The sequence below is a fragment of the Phocoena phocoena genome, chromosome 2, assembly GCF_963924675.1.
Source record: "Phocoena phocoena chromosome 2, mPhoPho1.1, whole genome shotgun sequence".
NCBI classification, from domain to species: domain Eukaryota; kingdom Metazoa; phylum Chordata; class Mammalia; order Artiodactyla; family Phocoenidae; genus Phocoena; species Phocoena phocoena.
Window position 1 is genome coordinate 120,139,625 of NC_089220.1, and position 22,008 is coordinate 120,161,632.

The 22,008-nt window shown below is 44.6% G+C and overlaps 1 protein-coding gene across 2 annotated transcripts in view; it reads right to left on the reverse strand.

Annotated features, from left to right (window-relative positions):
• LOC136117958 (OTU domain-containing protein 7A) overlaps positions 1-22,008 on the reverse strand; it is a 174,639-nt gene that overhangs the window by 67,304 nt on the left and 85,327 nt on the right. For both annotated transcript variants that reach the window (XM_065870993.1, XM_065870992.1), the window contains exon 3: positions 18,107-18,325. In XM_065870993.1, the coding sequence (XP_065727065.1) occupies positions 18,107-18,325 (219 nt within the window). The remainder of the gene's footprint in view (positions 1-18,106; positions 18,326-22,008) is intronic.

Below are 22,008 nucleotides of genomic sequence, written 5' to 3' on the forward strand. Positions count from 1 at the left end.
GGAAGCTTCGGAGCCACAGAGAAGAGCGCAGCAACAGGGATGCAGAGAGCAAAGCGGAGAGATTCCCACACAGAGGATCGGTGCCGACCAGCACTCACCAGCCTGAGAGGTTTCTCTGCTCACCCGCCGGGGTGGATGGGGGTTGGGAGCTGAGGCTCGGGCTTTGGAGGTCAGATCCCAGGGAGAGGACTGAGGTTGGCTGCATGAACACAGCCTGAAGGGGGCTAGTGTGCCACAGCTAGCCGGGAGGGAGTCTGGAAAAAAGTCTGGAACTGCCTAAGAGGCAAGAGACCATTGTTCCGGGGTGCGTGAGGAGAGGGGATTCAGAGCACCGCCTAAACGAGCTCCAGAGACAGGCATGAGCCGCGACTATCACTGTGGACACCAGAGAGGGCATGAAATGCTAAGGCTGATACTGCAGCCACCAAGAAGCCTGTGTGCAAGCACAGGTCACTATCCACACCTCCCCTCCCAGGAGCCCACCACTGCCAGGGTCCCGTGATCCAGGGACAACTTCCCCAGGAGAACACACGGCACGCCTCAGGCTGGTGCAATGCCATGCTGGTCTCTGCCGCTGCAGGCTTGCCCCACATTCCGTACCCCTCCCTCTCCAACCCGGCCAGAGTGAGCCAGAGCCCCCTAATCAGCTGCTACTTTAACCCTGTCCTTTCTGAGCAAAGAACAGACACCCTCAGGCGACCTACATGCAGAGGCAGGGCTAAATCCAAAGTTGAATCCTGGGAGCTGTGTGAACAAAGAGGAGGATCCCACAGAAGCAGCAGATTAAACCTCCACAATCAACTTGATGTATGCTGCATCTGTGGAATACGTGAATAGACAACGAATCATCCCAAAATTAAGGTGGTGGACGTTGGGAGCAACTGTAGACTTGGGGTTTGCTTTCTGAAAATAATTTGTTTCTGGTTTTATGTTTATCTTAGTTTAGTATTTAGAGTTTATTATCATTGGTAGATTTGTTTATTGATTTGGTTGCTCTCTTCTTTTTTTTAATATATATATATATATATACATATATTTCCTTTTTCTGAGTGTGTATGTGTATGCTTCTTTCTGTGAGTCTGTCTATATAGCTTTGCTTTTACCATTTGTCCTAGGGTTCTGTCTGTCCGTGTTTTTGTTTTGTTTTTAGTATAGTTTTTAGTGCTTGTTAGCATTGGTGGATTTGTTCTTTGGTTTGGTTGCTCTCTTCTTTCTTTCTTTTTTTAATTACTTTTTAATTATTATATTTTTAATAATTTTTAAATTTTTTATTTTAATAACTTTCTTTTCTTCTCCCTTTTCTCCTGAGCCATGTGGCTAACAGGGTCTTCGGGCTCCAGCCAGGTTTCAGGCCTATGCCTCTGAGGTGGGAGAGCCAAGTTCAGGACACTGGTCCAACAGAGACCTCCTGGCTCCATGTAATATCAAATGGCTAAAGCACTCCCAGAGATCTCCATCTCAACGCTAAGACGCAGCTCCACTCAACAACAAGCAAGCTATAGTGCTAGACATACTATGCCAAACAACTATCAAGACAGGAAAACGACCCCTCCCAATAGCAGAGAGGATGCCTAAAATCATAATAAGGTCACAGACACCCCAAAATACACCACCAGACGTGTTCCTGCCCACCAGAAAGACAAGATCCAGCCTCATCCACCAGAACACAGGCACCAGTCCCCTCCACAAGGAAGCCTACACAACACAGTGAACCGACCTTAGCCACTGGGGGGAGACACCAAAAACAACGGGAACTACGAACTTGCAGCCTGTGAAAAGGAGACCTCAAACAAAGTAAGTTAAGCAAAATGAGAAGACAGAGAAACACACAGCAGATGAAGGAGAAAGGCAAAAACCCACCAGACCAAACAAATGAAGAGGAAATAGGCAGTCTACCTGAAAAAGAATTCAGAGGAATGATAGTAAAGATGACCCAAAATCTTGGAAATAGAATGGAGAAAATACAAGAAACTTTAACAAGAACCTAGAAGAACTAAAGAGAAAACAAACAATGATGAACAACACAATAAATGAAATTTAAAATACTCTAGAAGGAATCAATAGAATAACTGAGGCAGAAGAACAGATAAGTGACCTGGAAGATAAAATAGTGGAAATAACTACCACAGAGCAGAAGAAAGAAAAAAGAATGAAAATAATTGAGGACAGTCTCAGAGACCTCTGAGACAACATTAAACGCACCAACATTCGAATTATAGGGGTCCCAGAAGTCAAACAGGAAAAGAAAGGGACTGAGAAAATATTTGAAGCGATTATAGTTGAAAACTTCCTTAATATGGGAAAGGAAACAGTCAATGAAGTCCAGGAAGTGCAGAGAGTCCCATACAGGATAAATCCAAGGAGAAACATGCCAAGACACATATTAATCAAACTATCAAAAATTAAATACAAAGAAAACATATTAAAAGGAGCAAGGGAAAAACAACAAATAACACACAAGGGAATCCCCATAAGGTTAACAGCTGATCTTTCAGCAGAAACTCCACAAGTCAGAAGGGAGTGGCAGGACATATTTAAAGTGATGAAAGGGAAAAACCTACAACCAAGATTACTCTACTGAGGAAGGATCTCATTCAGATTCGATGGAGAAATTAAAAGCTTTACAGACAAGCAAAAGCTAAGAGAATTCAGCACCACCACACCAGCTTTACAACAAATGCTAAAGGAACTTCTCTAGGCAGGAAATACAAGAGAAGGAAAAGACCTACAATAACAAACCCAAAACAATTAAGAAAATGGTAATAGGAACATACATATCGATAACTACCTTAAATGTAAATGGATTAAATCCTCCAACCAAAAGTCATAGTAGAGTGGCTGAATGGATGCAAAAACAAGACCCATATATATGCTGTCTACAAGAGACCCATTTCAGACCTAGGGACATATACAGAATGAAAGTGAGGGGATAGAAAAAGATATTCCATTCAAATGGAAATCAAAAGAGAGCTGGAGTAGCAATTCTCATATCATGCAAAATGGACTTTAAAATAAAGACTATTACAAGAGACAAAGAACAACACTACATAATGATCAAGGGATCAATCCAAGAAGAAGATATAACAATTGTAAAGATTTATGCACCCAGCACAGGAGCACCTCAATATATAAGGCAAATGCTAACAGCAATAAAAGGGGAAATCGACAGTAACACAATCATAGTAGGGGACTTTAACACCCCATTTTCACCAATGGGCAGATCATCCAAAATGAAAATAAATAAGGAAACACAAGCTTTCAATAATACATTAAACAAGATGGATTTAATTGATATTTATAGGACATTCCATCCAAAAACAACAGAATACACTTTCTTCTCAACTGTTCATGGAACATTCTCCAGGATAGATCATATCTTGGGTCACAAAACAAGCCCCAGTAAATTTAAGAAAATTGAAATCATATCAAGTATCTTTTCCGACCACAATGCTATGAGACTAGATATCAACTACAGGAAAAAAAATCTGTAAAAAATACAAACACAGGGAGGCTAAACAATACACTATTAAATAACCAAGAGATCATTGAAGATATCAAAGATGAAATCAAAAAATACCTAGGGCTTCCCTGGTGGCGCAGTGGTTGAGAGTCCACCTGCCGATGCAGGGGACACAGGTTTGTGCCCCGGTCCGGGAAGATTCCACATGCCGCGGAGTGGCTGGGCCCGTGAGCCATGGCCACTGAGCCTGCGTGTCCGGAGCCTGTGCTCCACAAAGGGAGAGGCCACAACAGTGAGAGGCCCACGTACCACAAGAAAAAAAAAATACCTAGAAACAAATGACAATGAAAACATGATGACCCAAAACCTATGGGATGCAGCAAAAGCAGTTCTAAGAGAGAAGTTTATAGCAATACAATTATACCTCAAGAAACAAGAAACATCTCAAATAAACAACTTAACCTTACACCTAAAGCTATTAGAGAAAGAAGAACAAAAAACCCCCTAAAGGTAGCAAAAGGAAAGAAATCATAAAGATCAGATCAGAAATAAATGAAAAAGAAATGAAGGAAACGATAGCAAAGATCAATAAAACTAAAAGCTGGTTCTTTGAGAAGATAAACAAAATTGATAAACCATTAGCCAGACTCATCAAGAGAAAAAGGGAGAAGACTCAAATCAATATAACTAGAAATGAAAAAGGAGAAGTTGCAACTGACACTGCAGAAATACAAAGGATCATGAGAGATTACTACAAGCAACTATATGCCAATAAAATGGACAACCTAGAAGAAATGGACAAATTCTTAGGAAAGCACAACTTTCTGAGACAGAACCAGGAAGAAATAGAAAATATAAACAGACCAATCACAAGCACTGAAATAGAGACTGTGATGAAAAATTTTCCAACAAAAAAAAGCCCAGGACCAGATGGCTTCACAGGAAAATTCTATCAAACATTTAGAGAATAGCTAACACCAAACCTTCTCAAACTCTTCCAAAATATAGCAGGGGGAGGAACACTCCCAAACTCATTCTATGAGGCCACCATAACCCTGATACTGAAACCAGACAAAGATGTCACAAAGAAAGAAAACTACAGGCCAGTATCACTGATGAACAGAGATGCAAAAATCCTCAACAAAATACTAGCAAACAGAATCCAACAGCACATTAAAAGGATCATACACCATGATCAAGTGGGGTTTAACCCAGGAATGCAAGGATTCTTCAATATATGCAAATCAGTCAATGTGATACACCATATTAACAAATTGAAGGAGAAAAACAATATGATTATCTCAACAGATGTAGAACAAACTTTTGACAAAATTCAACACCCATTTATGATAAAAACCCTCCAGAAAGTAGGCATAGAGAGAACTTACCTCAACATAATAAAGGCCATATATGACAAACCCACAGCTAACATCATTCTCAATGGTGAAAAACAGAAAACATTTCCTCTAAGATTAGGAACAAGACAAGGTTGCCCACTCTCAAAACTCTTATTCAACAAAGTTTTGGAAGTTTTAGCCACAGCCATCAGAGAAGAAAAAGAAAGAAAAGGAATCCAAAGTGGAAAAGAAGAAGTAAAGCTGTCACTGTTTGCAGATGACATGATACTATACATAGAGAATCCTAAGGATGCTACCAGAAAACTACTGGAGATAATTGATGAATTTGGTAAAGTAGCAGGGTACAAAGTTAATGCACAGAAATCCCTTGTATTCCTATACACTAATGATGAAAACTCTGAAAGAGAAATTAAGGAAACACTCCCATTTAGCACTGCAACAAAATGAATAAAATACCTAGGAATAAACCTACCTAAGGAGAAAAAAGACCTGTATGGAGAAAACTATAAGATACTTATGAAAGAAGTTAAAGCTGATACAAACAGATAGAGAGTTATACCATGTTTTTGGATTGGAAGAATCAACATTGTGAAAATGACTCTACTACCCAAAGCAATCTATAGATTCAATGCAATCCCTATCGAACTATCAATGGCATTTTTCACAGAACTAGAACAAAAAATTCCACAATTTGTATGGAACCATAAAAGACACCAAATAGCCAAAGCAATATTGAGAAAGAAAAACGGAGCTGGAGGAATCAGGCTCTCTGACTTCAGGCTATTCTACAAAGCTACTGTAATCAAGACAGTTTGGTACTGGCACAAAAACAGAAATATAGATCAATGGAACAGGATAGAAAACCCAGAGATAAATCCACACACATATAGTCATCTTATTTTTGATAAAGGAGGCAAGAATATACAATGGAGAAAAGACAGCCTCTTCAGTAGGTGGTGCTGAGAAAACTGGACAGCTACGTGTAAAAGAATGAAATTAGAACACTCCCTAACACCATACACAAAAATAAACTCAAAATGAATTAAAGACCTAAATGTAAGGCCAGACACTATAAAACTTTTAGAGGAAAATATAGGCAGAACCCTCTATGACATAAATCACAGCAAGATCTTTTTTGACCCACGTCCTTGAGAAATATAAATGCAAAGAAAAATAAACAAATGGGATCTAATGAAACTTAAAAGCTTTTGCACAGCAAAGGAAACTATAAACAAGATGAAAAGAGAACTCTCAGAATGGGAGAAAATATTTGCAAACGAAGCAACTGACAAAGGATTAATCTCCAAAATTTACAAGCAGCTCATGCAGCTCAATATCAAAAAAACAAACAACCCAATCCAAAAATGGGCAGAAGACCTAAATAGACATTTCTTCAAAGAAGATATACAGATGAAGGATACTCAACACTACTAATCATTAGAGAAATTCAAATCCAACCTACAATGAGATATCACCTCACACCGGTCAGAATGGCCATCATCAAAAATTCTACAAACAATAAACATTGGAATGGGTGTGGAGAAATGGGAACCCTCTTGCACTGTTGGTGAGAATGTAAATTGATACAGCCACTATGGAGAACAGTATGGAGGTTCCTTAAAAAAGTACAAATAGAACTACCATATGACCCAGCAATCCCAGTACTGGGCATATACCCTGAGAAAACCATAATTCAAAAAGAGTCATGTACCACAATGTTCACTGTAGCACTATTTACAATAGCCAGGAAATGGAAGCAACCTAAGTGTCTATCGACAGATGAATGGATAAAGAAGATGTGGCACATATACAGAATGGAATATTACTCAGTCATAAAAAGAAATGAAATTGAGTTATTTGTAGTGAGGTGGATGGACCTGGAGTCTGTCATACAGAGTGAAGTAAGTGAGAAAGAGAAAAATACCCTATGCTAACACATATACATGGAATCTAAAAAAAAAAAAAAAGGTCAGAAGAACCTAAGGGCAAGACAGGAATAAAGATGCAGACCTACTAGAGAATGGACTTGAGGATACGGGGAAGGGTAAGGGTAAGCTGGGACAAAGTGAGAGAGTGGCATGGACATATATACACTACCAAATATAAAACAGATAGCTAGTGGGAAACAGCCACATAGCAGAGGGAGAGCAGCTCGGTGCTTTGTGACCATCTAGGGGGTGGGATAGGTAGGGTGGGGAGGAGGGAGATGCAAGAGGAAAGATATATGGGAACATATGTATAACTGATTCACTTTGTTATAAAGCAGAAACTAACACATCATTGTAAACCAATTATACTCTAATAAAGATGTTAAAAAAAAGGAATACTTATACTAGAATAAAGTATTAGTTGTTTATCTGAAATGCAAAAGAAAAAATAAAACCTAATGAGAACATTACAGGAGATGAAAGATCAATATTTCCCATGAACATCGATGTCAAAATCCTAATCAAAACACTAGCAAATCAAATTTAATGATACACAAAAGGCATGATATCATAACTAAATGAGGTTTACTCCAGGAATGTACGAGTGGGTAAACATATGAAAATCAACAAAATAATCCACCAGCGTACTGAAAAACAGGAGGAAAATCATATGATCACTTCAACAGATGAAGAAAAAGCATTTGATAACTTTCAACATCATTTATGAATGATAAAAACATAGCAAACCAGGAATGGAAGGTGACTGCCTTAATCTGATATGTAGTATCTACAAAAATGCTACAGCTAACATCATATTTAATGGTGAAATAGTACAAATTTCACTCTGAGACTGGAAACTAGCCAAGGATATCTGCTATTAACTATCCAATTCAAAAATTTCCTGGAGGGTCTACCCAATGCAACAAGACAAAAAGAACCACCCCCCACCAACTGGAAAGGAAAAAATAAAACTATCATTCTTTGCGGTTTATAGGTCATGAACCTAGAAAGTCCAAAAGATTCTACAAATTTCTAGAATTTATAAGTAAATTTAGAAAGGTTCTAGAATACAAGATCAATAAATAAGAAGAAATTATATTTCTATATCTCAGCTGTTGCTGGCATTTGAAAGATGTGTTTTACAATAAAAAAATACATAAAATGCATAGAGATAATCTAATGAATAACATTCAAGTCCTTTACTTTGAAAACTAAAAAATATTTGTGAGAGAATTAAGGAACATACCATGACCATGACTAGGAGATTTAACATTGCAGAGATATCAATTTTCTCTCAATTGATCTATAGATTAATTTATATGTAATTAACTTACATAGGTTCCATATTAAATATATAATTATTCTATATAGAGTTCATATACATTAATTTATATAGAAATGCAAAGGCTGTGAATAGCAAAGACAAATCATAAGAAGAAAAACAAAGCTGGAGGACTTATACTGCATGGTAAGACTTAAACTGTGGTCATTTTGTTCCAAGGACAGAAACACCAATGGAACAAAATAAAGTCTGAGTCAGACCACACATATACAATCACCTGCTTTATGTCAAAGTTTACCTTGCAGCATAATAGAGAAAGAATGGTTTCAACAATGGTACCAGGGCAGGTGTATAAACATACAGGAAAACGGACTTTCACCACATGTCACACCATATATAAAAGTTATTTTTAGGTGGGTTGTAGATTTAAATGTGAAAGGCAGGAGTTTTTATCTTCAAAAACCTGGGGTAGGCAAAGATTTCTTAAACCAAAATAGAAGTTCTCGAAGTAAAGAAAAAAAAGGTAAATTTAACTACTTTATTATTAAGATCATCTGTTCATTAAAGTGTATCAGTCAGAGAGTAAAAGGGCAGCCCATAGAGTGGGTGGAGTCTGTGATACACATCTGATAAAGGACTCATATTCAGAATGTGTAAGGAATTCCCACAAATCAATCAAAAAGACAAAGGTAAAAATGGCAAAATCCTGAAAAGGCACCCAACAAAAGAGGATATTCAAATGGTCAGTAACATGAAAAGGTACTCAACTTTATCAGCCATCAGAAAATAGAAATTAAAGCCACTATGGGACTACCACACTTCCAACACAGTGACTAAAATGGAAAGACAAAAAATGTGGGCTATCCAGAACCCTCAACAGTGGAAGAGCGAATTGGTACATCCACGCTTCAGAAAACTATTTGAAAAACTGTTATAAAGCTGAATATATGTAAATCCTATAACCCAGCAATATTGTAATAGGGAAGAAACTTTGTATTCTATTACAAATGAATCACTAAAGGGATGTTTCCTCTAAGCTTAAATTATACATAATGGCCCATCTCTGCGAACCCTGCCTCCCAGGTAATGAGCATTAAGCTTAAATACCTCTGTTTAGCTCACAGGAAACATCCTGACCAGGCCCACCTGTGAATGACTGCTGGAGGAAGAAATTAACACCTCCCCTCTGGAGGCTGATGGGAACCAGGAAGTGTTTGACTTTACTCCCTTCCCTTTTAGTATAAAAGAAGCCTGAATTCTAACTCAGGCAAGATGATTTTTGGGACGCAAGTCCACTATCTTCTTGGTTAGCTGGCTTTCCAATTAAAGTTGTTATCTCTTGCCCCAACAATTCATCTTTCGATTTATTGGCCTATTGTGCTGAGAGCAGTATGAGCTTGGACTCCGTAACAATACCACTCCTAGGTATGTATCTTCAGAAACATATTCATGTGTTCATTGAAAACATGTACAAGAATTCCATAATGACACTCTTTACAATAATCAAAAATTGGAAACAACCCAACTGTTACGGACTGAATGTGTCCCCCCATATTCGTATGTTGAAGCCCTAACCCTGGTGTGGCTGTATTTGGAGATGGGGCCTCTAAGGGAGTAATTAATGTTAAATGAGGTCAGAAAGGTGGGGCCCTGATCTGAACAGGATCAATGTCCTTGTAAGAGACACCAGAGAGCTCATTCTGCCTCCCTTTCTCCCCTGAGGGTCTTTCACAGGAAAGACCACATGAAGACAAGAAGGTGCTTGTATACAAGCCGGGAGGAAAGCCCTCACCAGAAACGGGATCAGTTGGCACCTTGATCTGGGACTTCCAGCCTCCAGGACTGATAAAAAATATATTTCTGTTGTTTAAGCCACCCAGTCTGTGGTGTTTTATTATGGCAGCCCAGATTGACCATGACACCAAATGTCCATCATAATACGATGGATAAATAATTTGTAGTATGTGCACATAGGCACATCTTGTTCTATTGCACTTGGCTTTAGTGAGCTTTTTACAAACTGAAGGTTTGTGGCAACACTGCATCAAGCAAGTCTGTCAGCATCATTTTCCAGCAGCATTTTCTCTAACTGTGTCTCTGGGTCACATTTTGGTAATTCTCACAATATATCAAACTTTTTCATTATTATTATATTATTACAGTGATCAGTGATCTTTGATGTTACTACTATGACTCACGAAGACTCAGATGATGGTTAGCATTTCTTTAGCAATAAAGTATTTTTATTAAGGTATGTACATTGGTTATTAAATGTGCTGTTGCACGATATAGTATAAACATAACTGTTATATGCACTGGAAAACCAAAAAATTCGTGAGACTTTCTTTGTTGCATTATTTGCTTTACTGTGGTGGTCTGGAACCAGACCCAAAAAATCAGAGGTCTGCCTGTACATTGCAATACTAATTATGAGAAAAAATAAACTATAATTACACTTAACAACATGGATGCACCTCTCATACCCCTCAGGGACCAGGAGCGCCCCTGCTCCCCCTGTCACTTCTGAGCCATCTCTCCTCCCTCCAGACTTGCACCCTCCCTCTAGGGACCCACACCAGCGACATGCCGGGCATACTTAGCAGCATCAACTTTCTGTCACTGCCCCTCAGTCCTGGAGATGTGGGACCTTGGTGCAGGGACTGCCAGCCACCTCATCCCCAGTCACTTCCAGGGATTTGAAAGAGTACTTCTTTTCAGTGGTGTCCCCAAGCACGCTTAATCCTTGCCCCCAGGTTGCTGTATGTCTGTACTGCATCATGTACTCCACAGGCCCTCTGCAGGTGTGTCTACCTCTGGCAGAACTGCATCTCTGTGCCGGGCTTGGGCTCAGGGTGGCTGATACACACTGGGAGATGGGGTCTGGGCCCCCCAGGACTCCTGTGTGCTGATGGGAGGGCGGAGAGAAAGTGTGACCTGAGCTTGAGGGAGACAGCGTCATTACACGAGGTCAGGCGTGGGGCTGTCCTGCCCAGAGGGAAGGGAATGCACTCCCGTAACTTACAGAAGCCACTTTATCTGACCCCACTCTCATCCTCTAGAACGCAGATTTCTTCTTTTCCTTCCCGTTCACCTCACGATCTGAGATCCTAATGTAACTAGCACTGTCTCCCCGCAATGATTCAAGGCTCTCCCTGGGGCTTCTGAGAAATCAGGGGAAGTACGTACATTTTGGGGTGGGAATGCCACCTGAAAAGGTGCCCCTTTGATACAATTCAGACAGTGTTCTTGCCCAAATTCTCCTTCTAAGCCCCCTCCTCTTCACCACCACGCTCACCTTCTAGAAAATATGTCCCAGGGTTGGTCACCAATGTGCTCCCAGGCCAGGGAGAGGATGCCTTGGAAATCAGCATGTGTGTCAGATGACACTTCATTATCTTCAAAAACTTAAGCACTAATTAACTGCTCATATATGTCAAATAGGGCACCCCATGAAGCCAGGCTTAACCAGACAGAATCTGCTCCCATCAGACCTTAAGCCCCCTCCTCCAGGGGGGCTGTTTCCCCACCTTGCCCAGGACTCTGGACACAGGAGGGGAAGCACGGTGGTGTGAATTCACCAGCACCGCATGTTTCATCTCGAAGTAATCTTGCACACTAGAAGTCATCCTTCATCTAGAAGGAATCTCCTACACCTAGAATTAACCTTTTGTGATCTGAGAATTAATGCCATCTTCAACAAGCCATCTTCCCTAGACATGCTACCTTTCATTCACATTTCTTATGGGAAATTTATCATTTTCTAAATATCAATTCAGCCCACATATCCAGTCACACTTTTCACATAATCGAATCACAACAAGACTTAGTTATATGGCTAGGGGATGGAAGGCAAGATTTTAGTGGTTTGATTTAAGTTTGGTCCTGGAAGTTAAGACTCTTACCCAGTTGAGAGCATTCCTGGGGCTGTTAGTCAGCTGTGGCTACTATGGAAGATCACCCAGCTCTGGTAAATGCCAGCACCTTCCAGCCTCTGGAGAACACAAATGGCCCAGTGCTATTCTAACATCTCCAGCTGGATCCAGAATGGGATGCCCAAGATAAAGGATTTTTTGCAGGAGAAGTGGGATTGAGAATATGGTTCAAAGTTCTTATTCCAAGCTTGGACAGGGTGGTAGTTCACATCTCCCCACACAATGACTTCATTTAAGAACAGAAAAAAAAAAAACATGGGAATGAATACTGTGAATGTTAAAAAACAAAAAAGAAATCTTGAGCTCTTGCAGAGATGAAAATCAGATGAACATCACTAAGGGAAGGCTGTAGTATTACATAGTGGTGAGGGGCCATTAATTACTTATTCTGCCTTTTCCAAGTAACATGATAATAGGACCACTTAATTTGGGTGGTTACTGCATAGTTTAAAATAAGATGTCATATGTATCACAATGTTCACTGCAGCTCTATTTAGAATAGCCAGGACATGGAAGCAACCTAAGTGTCCATCGACAGACGAATGGATAAAGAAGATGTGGCACATATATACAATGGAATATTACTCACCCATAAAAAGAAACGAAACTGAGTTATTTGTAGTAAGGTGGATGGACCTAGAATCTGTCATACAGAGTGAAGGAAGTCAGAAAGAGAAAAACAAATACCATATGCTAACACATATATATGGAATCTAAAAAGAGAAAGAAAAAGTTCTGAAGAACCTAGGGGCAGGACAGGAATAAAGACACAGACATAGAGAATGGACTTGAGGACACGGGGAGGGGGAAGGGTAAGCTGGGACAAAGTAGGAGAGTGGCATTGACTTACATACACTCCCAAATGTAAAATAGATAGCTAGTGGGAAGCAGCCACATAGCACAGGGAAATCAGCTCGGTGCTTTGTGACCACCTAGAGGGGTGGCATAAGGAGGGTGGGAGGGAGACACAAGAGGGAGGGGATATGGGGATATATGTATACGTATAGCTGATTCATTTTATTGTACAGCAGAAACTAACGCACCATTGTAAAGCAATTATACTCTAATGAAGATGCTAAAAAAGAAAAGATGTCATTTTGCTTGTCACCCATGAAGACACTTAGATGAAAGAAAACAATGGGACAATTCTCTAGCAGAAAGACGAGCACATTTTTGCCCTAAATATGACCCTGTGATTCCCTTTAATATCCCTGCCCTTCTGCAGCCACCCACACACCCAGCGCTACTGACCTCCCTTCTCTGGGCATCACTGTGCTGTGCACGTGCTCCTGAGATTTCCTCCAATGGGACTGTGATGATTTGCTCCTGGTCTGTCTCCCTTATGTTTCTGCCCATGCTCCAGACTCCCTCATCCACCTGGTACCCAACAGTGCACAGGGCTGTGTCAGGGGTGCTGTGGGAGGCCCCTACGATGGGCATATCCCTCCTACAGATTTCATCCCACACTAACTCCCATATTTGCATCCTTAGCCCAGACTGTTCCTGAGCTCCACACCCACATTTTCAACTGGACAGCAATTTTCCAAGTCTCACCAAGATCTCAGACTTTGCTTCTCCATCCCCCCCAACCCCTCCTCCAAGGGTCTGCATCTCTTCACAGCACCACCATCTACCCATGTGCTAAAGGCAACATTTTCAGGGTCACGCTCGACTCCTCTCTTTCTGCCATTGCCCCATCCAATCCATCAGCGAGACCTGCAGGTCTTTCCTCAAAACAGATCCTGCCTTCACATCTAGCTGCTTCTTATCACCTCCACTGCTGCCCCCATGGCGCTGGGCTAACGCAGCAGCTTCCCGCCACGCTGTTCCTGCTCCTTTTTCCTCTGCAGAGTCCACTCTCAACACGGCAGCCAGGACGTGTCAGTGTGAATCCAAACATGTCACCACCCCTTCTCAAAGTCCTTCCGGGGCTGCACAGCCTCCCTACTGTGAACCCCAAGGCTCAGGAGTGTTCCCTGGCCCCTGCTACCATTCTCTCACCTTCCTTTCCAACCCCTCCAGCCCTCACTCCATCCACTCCTGTGTCCCGCCTTACTTAAATGTGCCAAGGCTTTGATGGTGTCCATGGCTCATTCCTCCCTGCCCTCAAGAGCCCTGCCTCGTGTTCCCTCCCTCCACTTCAGAGCCCCTACCTCGTGGCCTCACGCCATATTGATGGCCCACCTTGTCACCTTTCTTCCCCACTAGAACTTCATCTCCATGAGCGCAGCAATTTCACCTGCGTTGTTCTCAGCGATGGGACACTCAGCACCTGGGTGGGGTGTCTGTGGGAGCGCAGGTCAAGCTTGCCTTGGCTGAATCTGTCTTGGCAGCTGTCCTGCCTACAACTTTAAGATGGAAGGAAGTGAGGCTCCAGGGGGCCTCTCAGTTGGTTTGGGATAAGGCGGGGCTGCGCTGACTCACATGAAAACCTGCACATCTTAGGGCTTCTCTGCCAGATTTGCTCCAATCCAACTCTCCTCCCGTGTAGACAGACTCAACACCACAACTCAGAGGTGTCCCCACACTTTCTGAAGTCTAGACCTCAGTGTCCCGTGTGTGCAGTAACTGCTGTATGCAGACATGCCTCTGCCTTTGGATCCACGAACTCGCTGGAGCATCACACCATCTCATCCACACTGTGGGGGTGTCCCAAAGGGGTGCCAGATGTTACGTTCCAAACTGAGAGACCCATGATCTCTGCGTCTTCTTACGTGTGAATGCAGCAGGATAACCCGGTTGAGAAACAAATGCTTTCTTGCATTCTCATCTTCCTTCCTCTCTCAGGAGGTCAGCGGTTTTATGTCCTGAAAATGTGGCCCTCCTGTTGTCCCCAACTGTCATGGGGTGGGAGTACGTCATGCCCTCCAGGGTTTTAAGGCCCGAGGAGAATGGCACTCCCTCTCCTGTGGGTTCTGTGGGAGGTGAAGCTTCACTACTCGATACACAGACTCCTCAAACAGGTGGGGCTGCCCACGTGCCTTGGGGAGCTGGAGGACCATTCGGGATACCCGCCCTACGCTGGGCTCCGAGGGAGTGGAGCTGGGTCCCTGGGAGGGACAGCTGGACCATAGGCAACACAGGCCATCTTCTTGGCCCATTTTCTTTCTTTTTTAAAAATTTGTTTATTTTGTTTTTGGCTATGTTGGGTCTTTGTTGCTGCATGTGTACTTTCTCTAGTTGCAGTGAGCGGGGGCTACTCTCCGTTGCTGTGCGCGGGCTTCTCATTGTGGTGGCTTCTCTTGTTGAGGAGCACAGGCTCTAGGCGCGTGGGCTTCAGTAGTTGCAGCATGTGGGCTCAGTAGCTGTGGCATGCGGGCTCTAGAGTGCAGGCTCAGTAGTTGTGGTGCACAGGCTTAGTTGCTCCACAACATGTGGGATCTTCCCGGACCAGGGCTCAAACCCGTGTCCCCTGCACTGGCAGGCGGATTCTTAACCACTGCACCACCAGGGAAGTCCTTGGCCCATTTTCTGGACCACATGAGCCCTGGGTTCCCGTCCAGCCCCCGGGGAGGGGGACGTCCCCCACCCTGAGGCCCTAGGACAGAGTTTACATTTCCTTCCAAACACAACTTGAATTATGTCTTGAACAAGTAGATATTTTTCTCTAAATTTTTTTTGACATCTGTATTTCCATCTCCCATGAACACAGTAAATAATATTGATTATCAATGGTTGATTCACAGCGATCCGAGCACTAATTACTGGACGGAGGAATGGACACGCTACACCTGGCCACAGTGAGCAGCTTTCTCCCTACTGTTCCTCGGTGGAGCTCTGTCTGCCCCACGGAGAGTGACAGCAGGGCCCAAGGGGCGCAGCCTGGGCCACCTCCCAGCGCCTGGCCTCCTCACTCAGCTGGGTTGGGGGGCTGAGCAGGACTCGCCGGCCTCAGCCAGTATCTCCACCAGGATCCGGCACGGAAAGAGCCTGAAGGATGATCGGGTCTTCCGCTTAAAGAGAAGTTCAGAGAAGTTGATGGACGGTGGTGGTGGCAGGGGGAGAGGAATGAACGTGTATTCTGCTCTCTGTGATTTTCCAGTCCTCACCTTCCAGTCTTCGTTGAACCCTGACGGTCAGACCCTCCTTGCCCAGGATCACATTCCTGAAGGCCGGGGCACCAGTTGGCCTCCCCAAGGCCTCCTGCGGCACTGATGGGGTGCTGTCCGCAGCCCCGGGCAAGCCACCCTGCTGTCCCTTCTCTCCATCCTCTTGGCACGTGACGGAAATAAGGTACTGTGGGCGAATGTAGCATCTTAACTCCTTAAGTTTGGGTTTGTAAAAGGTGTTTTCCAAAATTGGACAGTTAGGGTAAAATAGCACCCTTTGCAAATGCTGGTCTGGAAGGTAAAATGTAAGTGATAAAAACTAATATGTGATTTATGGAAAAAACCCCACAAGAGACCTTCCAAAGGAGCATGGGCTCTTGCTGAGCATGACAAAGCTGGAGGAAAAGGCTGGCACGGTGGACTCCATGCCCTTTACCAGGACTCGAGCTTTAGTTTTTATTTTTTTAATATTTATTTACTTATTTATTTGGCTGCATCGGGTCTTAGTTGAGGCATGCAGGATCTTTTGTTGTGGCGTCTGGGCTTCTCTCTAGCTGTGGTGCGTGGGCTTCAGAGCTCATGGGCTCTGTAGTTGTGGTGCGTGGGCTTAGTTGCCCCGTGGCATGTGGGATCTTAGTTCCCCCACCAGGGATGGAACCCGTGCCCCGTTCATTGGAAGGCGTAGTCTTAACCACTGGACCACCAGGGAAGTCCCAGGACTCAGCTTAAATGAGGCAGCAATTACCGGTGCTACTGGCAACGCTTGGGGCTGAACTTTTGGCAAGGGCTCGGCTGCCGTACCCTTCAAGAGAAATTAGCTCATGAAATATTTTCTTTCTTAACCTATACAAATTTTCCCTTCTCTATGAATAGTGACACTTTGGTTTAAAATATCTCATCTGAATTACTCTCAAAGAGTCATCTTTAAAATAACCAGCCTCCAGAAGGAGGGCTTTAAGATTGCAGGTAATCTAGAGAGGCTGTTTTATGTTTGTCGATCAGTAAAAGACCTGGAGGTAAGACAGAGCCAGGTGTGGGTGTCGGTCTCTGGGTTGCTTTTGGCAGCTGTGCGGCAGCCGAGAAAATGATTTTTCCGTGGTCACAACATCAGATCCAACACAGGTATCAGGATTGCAGGTCCTGTTCTCAAAGCAAACACGCCACGGGTGAAGCTCCCGAGCCCTGCGCTGAGACCTGACCGCCAGGTTGCCTAGCACAAGTAAGGCCCCACTAACCACCGTCCCCTCTTTACCTGTGTGGATTTTGTGCCCCCACGGGAGATGCACAGGGGCCTGAGAGGAAGGGCATAGAATCCTCTACATGCATGTCTGAGAACCCCCTGAACGTGTGACTGTGCAAAGATTTACAATGCAAATGATTATGAGTGAGAAAGGGGCCGCGCTTCTCAGGAAGAACCAACATCTGTTGCAGAATTTGTTTGGAACTAGTTATTTTATCCTTAGGCACTCCAAAGAAGACAAGTTTTGGTTTGCTCCCTGAATCTCATCCTCATCAGGATGTCAGAGAAACATTACGGAGAGGGAAGAAACCAAAGTCAAATTTTATGTTTCCTTAACCTGGAGGCTGGGGTGCCGGTGAGGGTGGGAGAGAAGCAGCTCGGTAGGGCACGTGCCATCTAACAGCTCAGCCTCACCAGGCCGGCATCCGTCTTCTCCAAGTCTTTGCAGACTGGAGCACTGAGGCTCAAAGAGGTCACCTAACTTGCCTGTGTCCACAGGAATTGACAGGGTCTCTTATTTCTCTCTTATAAGAAAGCACAGGGTCTTTCTTATCTTTTGTTCCGCACCCAACTGGGGGCCAGGGATTGGATGGGAAAGGAGAGAAGTAAGGCAAAGCAGCCTAGGGTTCTCTTTGTAGGGGGGCTGACCTGGCCAGGCTGTATTAGCGACAAAGGGAACACTCAGGAGATCTGGGCACCACGTGGTCCTTGCTCCACATCCACCGGCTCCAGGCTAGGGCCAGGCAGGGCCCGCAGGCACCTGAGCCCGACAGCGTGTGGAGCTGGATCGCGCATCCCTCTCGCCCTCGCCCCCGCCCCTCCTCCCGACCAGGCAGACCTGCCTGAGGGGTACTTACCCGCCTGCTCCAGAGCCACCATTGTCGCCTGCTCGATCAAGTCTCGCTCCACGAAGCTCCGGAAGTCCTCGCTGTACACGCTCAGGTCCGGCAGCTGGAACGTGTAGATGGGCATCTCCAGTGGAAACTGCTCGCTGCTGCACTCGCTCGCCACGTGGGACCGCGCCAGGGACACGATGGCTGAGCTGGCGTGGGAGATCCCGCGCGAGAGCCGCTTCTCTGTGGGGGTGGGGGGAGGGAGACGAGGGGGGTTGAGAGATGCGGGCCTCTGCATGAGCACTCGACACATCCTACACGTGTGCACACGACACACGCACACACATGCTCACACACGTGGATGTACACACGACACACATCCCACATGTGACCATATACACATGACACACCCCACCCGTGTGCACACATACACGTGCACGCACACATGACACATGCACGTGTAAACACACATGACACACTCATGCGGCACACATACACATGCACATACACACACCACACACAGAGGCACACCCATGGACACCCAAACACCCATTACCCGCCGCAACAGCCCTGCCACCCTCCCAGTGTTCTCTGCAGGCCTCCCTCATGCTGGGCTAACATCACCACAACCTGGCACATGGCACTTAGTCATGAAACCACTTAGAAGGAGGCTAAGGGGAAGTCCACCACACAAATACTCAGCATCCTTAAAGATCACCAGACTTGCTTCCTGGGTCTTAAGTTACATGGAATTCAGCTCAACAGAGCTGCCCTCTTCTGGAATGAAATGCTACACGGGGGACTGCCTTTGTTTTTATGCATTTATATATTTTTTTTTTCTTTTTTTTTTTGCGGTACGCGGGCCTCTCGCTGTCGTGGCCCTCTCCTGTTGCGGAGCACAGGCTCCGGATGCACAGGCTCAGAGGCCATGGCTCACGGGCCCAACCGCTCTGCAGCATGTGGGATCTTCCCGGACCGGGGCATGAACCCATGCCCCCTGCATCGGCAGGCGGACTCTCAACCACTGCACCACCAGGGAAGCCCGCATTTATATTTTTAAAGTGAGAAGCAATCCACTCGGCTTCCTCCACTGAGGCTTGTATTTTAAGATAGGTCACCTTTATTAAAGTTACTCTGGGAGACAGGAGAAGATGGCGGAGGAGTAGGACGCGGAGATCACCTTCCTCCCCACAAATACATCAGAAATACATCTACACGTGGAACTGCTCCTATAGAACACCCACTGGACGCTGGCAGAAGACCTCAGACCTCCCAAAAGGCAAGAAAGTCCCCACGTACCTGGGTAGGGCAAAAGAAAAAAGAAAAAACAGAGACAAAAGAATAGGGACAGGACCTGCACCAGTGGGAGGGAGCTGTGAAGGAGGAAAGGTTGCCACACACTAGGAAGCCCTTTCGTGGGCGGAGACTGCGGGTGGCAGAGGGGCGAAGCTTCAGAGTCATGGAGGAGAACACAGCAACAGGGGTGCGGAGCGCAAAGCGGAAAGATTCCCGCACAGAGGATGGGTGCCGACCAGCACTCACCAGCCCGAGAGGCTTGTCTGCTCACCCACCGGGGCGGGTGGGGGCAGGGAACTAAGGCTCTGCCTTCGGAGGTCAGATCCTAGGGAGAGGACTGGGGTTGGCTGCGTGAACACAGCCTGAAGGGGGCTAGTGCGCCACGGCTAGCCAGGAGGGAGTCCGGGAAAAGTCTGGAGCTGCCGAAGAGACAAGAGACTCTTTCTTCCCTCTTTGTTTCCTGGTGCGCGAGGAGAGGGGATTAAGAGCGCCGCTTAAAGGAGCTCCAGAGATGGGCACGAGCCGCGGCTATCAGCATGGACCCAGCATGAGACGCTAAGGCTGCGGTTGCCGCCACCTAGAAGCCTGTGTGCAAGCACAGGTCACTATCCACACCTCCCCTCCCGGGAGCCTGTGCAGCCCACCACTGCCAGGGTCCCGTGATCCAGGGACAACTTCCCCAGGAGAACACACAGCGCGCCTCAGGCTGGTGCAATGTCATGCTGGCCTCTGCCGCCGCAGGCTCGCCCGGCATCTGTACCCCTCCCTCCCCACGGCCTGAGTGAGCCAGAGCCCCTGAATTAGCGGCTCCTTTAACCCCCGTCCTGTCTGAGCTAAGAACAGATGCCCTCAGGCGACCTACATGCAGAGGCGGGGCCAAATCCAAAGCTGAACCCCAGGAGCTGTGCAAACAAAGAAGGGAAAAGGAAATTTCTCCCAGCAGCCTCAGAAGCAGAGGATTAAAGCTCCACAATCAACTTGATGTACCCTGCATCTGTGGAATACATGAATAGACAACGAATCATCCCAAATTGAGGTGGACTTTGGGAGCAAGATTTATGATTTTTTCCCCTTTTCCTCTTTTTGTGAGTATGTATATGTATGCTTCTGTGTGAGATTTTGTCTGTATAGCTTTGCTTTCACCATTTGTCCTAGGGCTCTGTCCGTCCATTTTTTTTTTCCACTTAAAATTTTTTTTCTTAATAATTATTTTATATTTTAATAACTTAATTTATCTTACTTTATTTTATTCTTTCTTTTCTTTCTTTCTTTCTTTCCTTCCTTCTTTCTTTCTTTATTTTCTTTCTTTCTTTCTTATTTTTTCTCCTTTTTATTCTGAGCCGTGTGGAGGACAGTCTCTTGGTGCTCCAGCTAGGAGTCAGTGCTGTGCCTCTCAGGTCCAGCCAGGAGTCAGTGCTGTGCCTCTGAGGTAGGAGAGCCAACTTCAGGACACTGGTCCACAAGAGACCTCCCAGCTCCATGTAATATCAAACAGTGAAAATCTCCCTGAGATCTCCATGTCAACACCACTACCCAGCTTCACTCAACGACCAAAAGCTACAGTGCTGGACACCCTATGCCAAACAACTAGCAAGACAGGAACACAGCCCCATCCATTAGCAGAGAGGCTGCCTAAAATCATAATAAGGCCACAGACACCCCAAAACACAGCACCAGACGTGGACCTGCCCACCAGAAAGACAAGATCCAGCCTCATACACCAGAAAACAGGCACTAGGCCCCTCCACCAGGAAACCTACACACCCCAATGAACCAACCTTAGCCACTGAGGACAGACACCAAAAACAACGGGAACTACGAACGTGCAGCCTGCGAACAGGAGAACCCAAACACAGTAAGATAAGCAAAATGAAAAGACAGAAAAACACACAGCAGATTAAGGAGCAATGTAAAAACCCACCAGACCTAACAAATGAAGAGGAAATAGGCAATCTACCTGAAAAAGAATTCAGAATAATGATAGTAAAGATGATACAAAATCTTGGAAATAGAATAGACAAAATGCAAGAAACATTTAACAAGGACCTAGAAGAACTAAAGAGGAAACAAGCAATGATGAACAACACAATAAATGAAATTAAAAATACTCTAGAAGGGATCAATAGCACAATAACTGGGGCAGAAAAACGGATAAGTTACCTGGAAGATAAAATAGTGGAAATAACTACTGCAGAGCAGAATAAAGATATAAGAATGAAAAGAACTGAGGACAGTCTCAGAGACCTCTGGGACAACATTAAATGCACCAACATTCGAATTATAGGGATCCCAGAAGAAGAAGAGAAAAAGAAAGGGACTGAGAAAATATTTGAAGAGACTATAGTTGAAAAGTTCCCTAATATGCGAAAGGAAATTGTCAATCAAGTCCAGGAAGCACAGAGAGTCCCGTACAGGATAAATCCAAGGAGAAATACGCCAAGACACATATTAATCAAACTGTCAAAGATTAAATACAAAGAAAACATATTAAAAGCAGCAAGGGAAAAACAACAAATAACACACAAGGGAATCCCATTAGGTTAACGGCTGATCTTTCAGCAGAAACTCTGCAAACCAGTAGGGAGTGGCAGGACATATTTAAAGTGATGAAGGAGAAAAACCTACAACCA